Genomic DNA, 8,627 nt, shown 5'->3' on the forward strand with positions numbered 1-8,627 from the left:
GGGAAGATGGAGATTTTGTCGCTGCCGTCTCCGAGCGGCGTGCGGTGGCAGTCGGCGACGCTCTTCCTAGTGGTGGCGGCGTGGAGCTGCGACTTGCTAGCAGGAGCGCCAGCGACGTCTTCACAAATAAGCTCGCTTATCCTTTGCAGATCTGTTGCTGCTGCTCAAGGGATTGATCCCCTTCTTCTTCCTCGTCATGGAGGCGAGCGGATGCAGGAGATCCTTTCTATTGGCAGTTCGTGGATGGATCTGCGGCGGGGGGTGGGAAGCTTTGCTTCTCTGGGGAGATGCATCATGGCGGCGATCTCGCCGTCGTTCTTCGGAGTCGAAAGGCGACCGCTCCCACCTCTCGCGTTGGCAACGGGAATCACCGGCCAGCGCTTGATGGACTTCTTCAACCTCCACGCTCAGATGCCGTTACGAAGGCCTTTCAGCGACGATGCAGTGGCCTCCCGCCTCTCCTCCCCAAGTGGTTCCGTCCCCGGCGGAGTTGAGGTTGCCTGTGTTGTGCTCATCTGCGATAGTGGAGGAGCTGGACCTGATCGCTTTTCCAATTTTCTTTCCGAGGTCCTTTGTGCAAAATGTAAGGGTTTGACTGTAATTTCTAGATTCTGCAGGGCCCTCTTTGTAATTTATGCTGCCACCGCTTAATGAATGAAAGCTAGCGGTCCTTCGAGACCGCATCCCCTGTTCAAGAGAAAAAAAGCAGTATATTCAGAGCTTAATGTTGGCATTGTGATTTTGAACTTGGCATGGCAAATGACGAATCTAAGGTGTGCTCCGTTAGCAGGTGGAAGTTGAACATGAGTGCAAATTTCCCAACTTTTTATTCGCTGGATACTGAATCTTGCTGCAATGGTGCTGTTCATGTTTCCATCTCGTATGCAAATGAACATGTTGATATAAGCCCGTCCTCCTGTTAGTGATACCATCATATGCCTGGTTAGCGTTATCTTTTGGCAGACACCACCATGAAGAATAAGAATTGTTGCAGATGCAAAAAAAAAATGAAAAGATTACATGTAACAGGAGAATGGACATGGGCATAATAACATTGAATACACACTGATGAGATCATTTCCATACAGTACCGATGACCATATATCAGTGAATCTTGCTGGTGTCCTAGGGCAGGGAAAATATGAATGACCCACATGGCCAGCAAGGTTTAGTTCGGGCACTACAAGCAACATATTTCAACCAGATGTTGACAACACAATCCATTAGAGTGAAATGGCAAGATCTACCGCCGAAGAACACAACCTTTTATCATTTTAACTCGGCACCTTCTACTTCTTGTATGTCATCCAATTCCTCGATTTCTGATTTCAGCTCAGGATGAACGTCCTCCATCGCCATCGTTTCCGAGCTTACTTCATGTTGTTTGCTTGTGCTTCCCCCTGGTCTATCTTCTATTGTGCTTTCCAGCTTATCCAAGAACTCTTCTTCAGCTTCTGTGAGGGGATGGTCGCCTTCTTGTTCGCTGTCGAAACAGGTATTGTACCTCACGAGATAATCGACCTGTCCCCCGGACTTGCTGATCTGGCTATGCATATCACTCAGGTCACAGCTTCTGTCCATCATCTCCCGCTCGCTGCCGTAGTATTCGGCATCAGAGTGCTGGCCCGAAGATGCTGGAGATGAGTACGGAGTGTAATCTCCGGCAGCTAGATCCTCACGCTCCCGAAGCGTCCTCAAGATCAATGTTTTCAGGAAGTTCATGACTTGCACAGCATGCATTAGGGCTGTCAAAGGATCTGACATCTAGTATTGAATAAAAAGGTAAATATTAGATGCAATAATTGACAACCTGCCGAAGTACAGACATGTGCTACCATGCAAGAATACTGAAATGATGACTACCTGAGTCATGTTGGGGGCAAACACCATGGCTATGTTTCTAGCATTCATCTTGTTTAGCTCCTCTTCTTCCACAACATCAGACATTAGCTCAACAGCCCAATTGAGGAGTGCCGCTGGAGTGGGGCGCAGTAGTGTCACAAGCTGTAGGAATTCCTCTTCAGAATTGCATTGCAGCACCTGCTCCGGGGAGAGGCTGTCGAGCACACCTTCAGGAAGTTCCCTGAACCATGCCTGACCAATACATAGAAATTCTAATTATGCCCTCTTGTAAAAGCAACAGCCTCTGTTAAACATTTGATTGTCAACTTATGGCTTGATAGCAGGGATGCTGTCATGAGTATTTTGATAAGAGTGGATGACAAATGTACCTTAATCAGGCTTGCCAAGCAGTGAACGTCGATGTCCTCAGGAACAACTCCCCTGTTCAGCTGGTCCCTCACGTGCTCTTCTTGGTCATTCTCTGGGTTTATGCGAAAGATCCCTTCAGCCTGAAGATTAAAAAAAACCTCAAATGAGATTCAGGCCTTACTGGTATAGAAATGAGCAAGTCATGATGTCTGACCTTGAGCCCTCCCTGAGCATACAGCCTCTCCTGCATAAGCAGCAGTATTGTGGGGACCGAGTTTCCCTTGCCATCGTAGGTGCATTGCATCGACTCGGCTGAGACGCCGAAAACACTCGCACTGAGGGGAGAAGATTTGTAAGCATCTTTTGACGTGTGCTTTTGTCAATTCGATTTGATTGAGTTCAAATATAGAATCTTGGACAAAGTCATATCTCAATCTCAGTTCTAATATTCAAGTTCATTCCATATGCATACTGAATGTTGGGCATGGGTTTGGTGTTTAAGTTAATGCCACGTGCATACTGAATCTTGGAAAAAATTGCCAATAAATGTCACATTTGTAGTTATGCAGTTAATTCCATGTGCATACAGAATCTTGGACACGTTCACCTTTAAATATCAGTTTTTAGGCATTCAGTTAACTCCATGTGCATTTTGAATCGTGCAGGAAGCATAGAGGAAATTTATGACAACAAACGTTCTGAAACAGAAGAGGTGTAAGTTTGCTAAAAATCGAACATTTGTTCCACCATCCCAGAAGTGAAATTGCTCTATCAATTGAAGTAGGAATGGTTCTATAAAGGAAGGGAAGCTATTAAAGCCGCCCACCGTTACAGAGACTTTTGAGTTAATACGAACTGAAACTTTCCCCTGGAGACTTTGCCTTGGCAGAAGAAGGGAGTGAAACTCCTGCCGCGTTTCCAGATCTATCTATCAGGAAGGTATGCTTTGCTCGAAGAGGCGAAGAATTTATAACGAAATGGACAACGTTCTCATATCACACATGAAGCAAACGGCCAAGAACTCATGAGCTGCTTCACCGGAGACGTTCACCCTTAATTCGGCAGATGCTAAAAAACTGAAATTCTTCCTGAACAATCGAAGCTTTTGCAGGGAGATCTCTCATGGGTGGGCAGGTGGAAAGAAGGGTGAAGGAATACCTGGCGCTGGGGACGCGGGGAGGCATCTCCACCTCGAACTCGACGGGGAGGCCGAGGAAGCCGTGGAAGCGGTCGAAGGTGACGTGCGCGACGTGGCGGACGTCGGTGGGCCACCCGATCTCCATCTCCCCGAGCCCGGCCGCGGCGGCCTCGTCGTCCTCCCCCCACCCGCCGCCGCCGGCGACGCGGGTCGGCTCCCGCTCCACCCGGCACGCCACCACCGACCTCCGCACGGCCGCGAGCAGCAGCGCCAGCACCGACAGCTGCTGCCGCTCCCGCTCCTCCGCCTCCTCCCCGCCGCCGGCCCTCTTCCTCCCCACGCTCTCGCCCTTGCACCCCGTCGACACCACCACCACCCCCGTCATCCCTTCTCTCCCTCGGCTCCCTCCGCCACCACCACTCCTCACGCAGCAGCAGCAGCAGCCAAGCTCGCGCCGCACATGGCCGTCGCCCCCCAGCTCAAATCTTCGAAATCAGAGCTCCGAACATCCGGATCGAAGCTCAAGCTGCTCCCTTTCTCTCTCTCTCCGCTTCTTGGAAGCTGGAACCGCACAAACAAATCCTCTGCTGCTCTCTCTCTCTCCCACTGCGGTGAGCTCAGAGAAGCATTAATGAGAGAGTGAGGCGAGGAGGACTGGAGCGTGAATAGTTTCGAACTCAGAGGGGGCGACATGCAAAACCGTAACGGCCGGATTTCAAAATCTGACCCGACCGCTGTGACCTTTTCGGCAGCAGGACCTGAAAAGCGGCCACTCGTGAGTCCTTCACCCTACCTCCGCCTTTTTCCACGTCACATTTAAACAGGACGGCAAATCTTGCATAATGCTTCAAAAGCACACAATCCACCTGGCGATTTGCAACTTCGTCAACGCGAGTACGAACGGATATCCATGTACAACTTGGGTGAGAGATTTATTTGGTTCGTGCTCGTGAAATGTTGATTGGGTGAAATGAACCTGTATTAGTGACTCTCTACGAAAAAAGATACTCCCTCTCTCACAGTTTATTAGACGCGCGCGTACTCCTAAATCGCAAGTATTTTCTAATAATATAATTTTTGCATTATATAATTTAAATTATATAGATTAAATTGGTGACATAGGGATATGGGAAAGACTAGTAAACTGAGACGGATGGAGTTGCGCTGATCATGAAAACATGCCAATTTATGCAACGTCAAGTTCTAGGTTATCCGTATGGTCTCACAATGGATCCACGATTGGTCTCTTTTGCTGCCGGAGACACAATGAGAGTCCATGCTACAAGTGGTGACATGGGCTATATACACACAGGCTGGTTGGCGTCCTTTTAAACAACTTTCAGATGTATAAGCGTGTCTCTTTTATTTTTCATTGGCTAGTCTATGTGTACAGTCTTTGTGATTCGTGAGTTGTAAAACTAAGGGTTATCTTCTTTGGGTAATAAAGAGAGCTATGTGCATCGATTGATGTAGAGGCTGGGGTCAGCCCTTATTTCGAAAAACAAGCATCATTTTTTTTCTCTTAGTAACGCAAACTCGTGACAACAATGTGTCCATGACTAAGAAAGAAGTGTGGAGGATTAACTGCAAGAATTCTAGAATCAGGGAAGAGTGGTGGCAGAGCTGGATCAAAATCAATCAGGTGCAGTAGCTTGTAATATATGTAGATTTGACCAACCAAGTTGCACTAATTTATACCTATATCAAAGCTGACCCGTTCTGCCGCGAGGGGAGCGTTTTTGTAACTGTTTCATCCTCTCTTTCATCCAATCAGAGTTACCCGCGTTAGGATTTTCCACTGTTCACGGGCAAACTTTCCTCTGCGTGCGGGAGTTTGTTTCCTTTTCCATCCTTTCTTTTTCTTCATGCAATTCTGATTTACCGGGAGCCAACCGGTTGATCCTCTCTTTGCAAGCCGGTTTCCTTCTATTTCCGTCCTGCTGTTAACTTCTGATCTCCGGTTTCATCGCTCTTGACCGATCGTGCATGCCCTTCGGGCGCTCCTGTTGTTATCTCGGTGACGTGTGGCTTTTACGTGTCCCTTCCCTTCCTCATCGTGGTTTTTGGGTCTAATTTCTCGCGAGGTTTCCTTTCAGCCTATTCCCTTCCTCGGTTCCTGTAACATCCCAAATTTCAATAAAAAGAAAGTTAGAAAATTCCAGAGAGCAAAATTTCAAACCAACAAAAACTTTTTAAATTGCATATAGTGCCATGCATAGGACTTGTGCATTTGAGTGATATGCCATGATGAGTGTTATTATTTGTTTGTGCTATACTCTAAAACCCTAATGTGATCATATTAAGATCACCAACCAAATAAATCAAAGAGGAAGAAAATCCATTAATTGAAAAACCCTAAAAACCCTCACATATGCCCTATGGCATTTTTATAAATTTTGACCCTAGACCAATTTGGTCTTCACCATTAGTTGAATAATGTTACTAAACACTTTTTACAACTTTTGGAATCAAAGAATCACAATTCAAATGATTTTCAAACACAAATCTTGCTCACATATGATAATGGTCAAAATTGACAATTATAGTCTGATCACTACTTTGAGCCATTGCAAATCAATTTTCTCAAACCAAATCTTGCTAACTCTTTGCACCATTTTAAAGTCAACATCAAGGTGAACACTTTTTGTAAAGATCACCATACCAAAATCTTTCTTGATCATTAGCTATGCTCATCCAAAGTTTCAACTTTTTAACATAATCAACAATCTCCCACTTATCAAATTTTGCAAAACTTTGAATTAAACTTTGCCACCACCACCTCTCATCATCTCTGGTCAAATACAACTTATCTAAACACACACAATTCAAATTGGTCAACCATTTGAATTAAATCGAATTTAGACAAAATTCACAAATTTCCAATATGGCACTATTTGACACTATTGCAAATAGTGATCTACTCTACCTAATCTACCCCAAATCTATTCTACATTGTCCCCTGGTTCCCTTAATCCCATTCAATGCCAAATAGAACCCTAGGGAGAGAGAGCAAGGCTAGACATGGCCATGCCGGCCATGTCGCCCAACCCGACGCTCTCCCCTCTCTCTTCTCTTCCTCTGCCCTGGCCACCGCGTGATGACCCACAAGTATAGGGGGTGTATCGTAGTATTTTCGATAAGTAAGAATGTCGATCCCAACGAGGAGCAGAAGGTGTTGACAAGCAGTTTCGATGAAGGATTCCCTGTAAATGCTCACAGACAAGTATTCGGGGGGTTTTGATGTAACAGTTGAATAAAGTACGAGTAAGTAAAGTGCGAGAGTAACAATTGCAGCGAGTGGCCCAATCCTTTTTAGCACAAAGGACAAGCCGGTTTGTTTACTTATAATGACCAAACGTTCTCGAGGACACACGGGATTTTAGTCTAGTGCTTTCGCTACATACGGCTAAATAATCTTCATTGTTATGATAAGTGTTGTGTGGGTGAACCTATGCTAATGTACCGCCCTTCCTAGGACTAATACATACTTGTGATTATACCCCTTGCAAGCATCCGCAACTACAAGAAAGTAATTAAGAATAAATCTAACCACAGCCTTAAACTCTGAGATCCTGCTATCCCTCCTGCATCGATATACCAACGGGGGTTTAGGTTTCTGTCACTCCGGCAACCCCGCAATTGGCAAACGAGTACAAGATGCATTCCCCTAGGCCCATAAATGGTGAAGTGTCATGTAGTCGACGTTCACATGACACCACTAGAAGAATAACACCACAACTTAAATATCATACCATTGAATATTACTCAACCATAGTTCACTACTAACATTTAGACTTCACCCATGTCCTCAAGAACTAAACGAACTACTCACGAGACATCATATGGAACATGATCAGAGGTGATATGATGATGAATAACAATCTGAACATAAACTTGGTTCAATGGTTTCACTCAATAGCATCAACAACAAGTAGAGATCGATACCGGGAGAGTTTCCCCTATCAAACGATCAAGATCAAACCCAAATTGCTACGGCGATGACGATGTCCAGCGGTGGAGACGGCGGTGATGATGGTGGAGATGATGATGATGGTGATGGAGATGATGTCCAGCTCGATGACGGTGATGATGGCGTCGATTTCCCCCTCCGGGAGGGAATTTCCCCGGCGGATTCCTGCCCGCCGGAGAGCTCTTTTCTCTCTGGTGTTCTCCGCCCCGCAGAGGCGGCTGTAACTCTCCGCGAGGTACCCTCTGTGGCTTAGGTTTTCGGGACGAAGGGTTTCACGAAGAAAAGGAGGCGAAAGGGGCTGTGGGGCCCCCACACCACATGGTGGCGCGGCCAGGCCATGGGCCGCGCCGGCCTGTGGTCTGGCCCCACCTTGGGCCTTCTCAGCTCCTCCTTCTGGCTTCCTTCGTCATCTTGAAAAATAGGATTTTTGGTATAATTTCCTTCCACAGTTGATCTTCCGAAATATTGCGTTCTGACGGTGCTTTTTCCAGCAGAATCCTGGCTCCGGTGCTTGATCCTCCAATAATGATGAAACATGCAAAATAGATGAAATAACATAAGTATTGTGTCCCAATATGAAATATATCAATGAATAACAGCAAATTATGATACAAAATAGTGATGCAAATTGGACGTATCAACTCCCCCCAAGCTTAGACTTCGCTTGTCCCCAAGCGAAACTGAACTCGGTAAACAGGACCACATGTTTATGGAGTGAAGAGTCGATAAATAAAATACGGACAAGAAGCATCATATTCATTCACACAAGACATTATAGTAAACAACCTCCTCATATAACTCAACTTGAAACAAGTATAAGGTAATCACAAATAAAGGTGCATAAGAAATCATAGTTGGTGATGGCAAACTTCGTTCTTGGTCAGAGAACAATTAACAGATTATACTTATCCCATTGAGCAGCGCTCTCATGTTAAAGTTTATAAGGCACAACTTGCATACTCAATCATAATAGTCTACTTGTAATCATTGATAACTTGCAAAGTTATATTCATTCAGATAAAAATTGTACTAAACAAAGAAGAATAAAAGACATGATGAAGCAAATCACAATATAATGGTTTGATCACAACTACTCAAATGCTTGCTTAAGATGGAGGGAAATAGGTTTACTGACTCAACATAAAGTAAAAGACAGGCCCTTCGCAGAGGGAAGCAGGGATTAAATCATGTGCTAGAGCTTTTTCAGTTTCGAAATCATATAAAGAGAATAAAAGTAGCATTTTGAGAGGTGTTTGTTGTTGTCAACGACTGGTAGTGGGTACTCTAACCCCCTTGCCAGACAACCTT

General features: G+C 45.4%; 1 protein-coding gene across 1 annotated transcript; it reads right to left on the reverse strand.

Moving 5' to 3' along the window:
• Positions 1-1,040: 1,040 nt before the first annotated feature.
• Positions 1,041-3,969, reverse strand: LOC127299411 (rho GTPase-activating protein 5). Its single transcript, XM_051329375.2, has 5 exons — positions 3,370-3,969; positions 2,426-2,546; positions 2,232-2,351; positions 1,864-2,094; positions 1,041-1,764 (listed from the first exon to the last, which is right to left on the reverse strand). The coding sequence occupies exons 1-5, from the start codon at positions 3,732-3,734 to the stop codon at positions 1,270-1,272; spliced, it is 1,332 nt and encodes a 443-aa protein (XP_051185335.1). The 5' UTR covers positions 3,735-3,969; the 3' UTR covers positions 1,041-1,269.
• Positions 3,970-8,627: the final 4,658 nt, after the last annotated feature.

Source organism: Lolium perenne, chromosome 5 (genome assembly GCF_019359855.2).
Source record: "Lolium perenne isolate Kyuss_39 chromosome 5, Kyuss_2.0, whole genome shotgun sequence".
Classification (NCBI taxonomy): domain Eukaryota; kingdom Viridiplantae; phylum Streptophyta; class Magnoliopsida; order Poales; family Poaceae; genus Lolium; species Lolium perenne.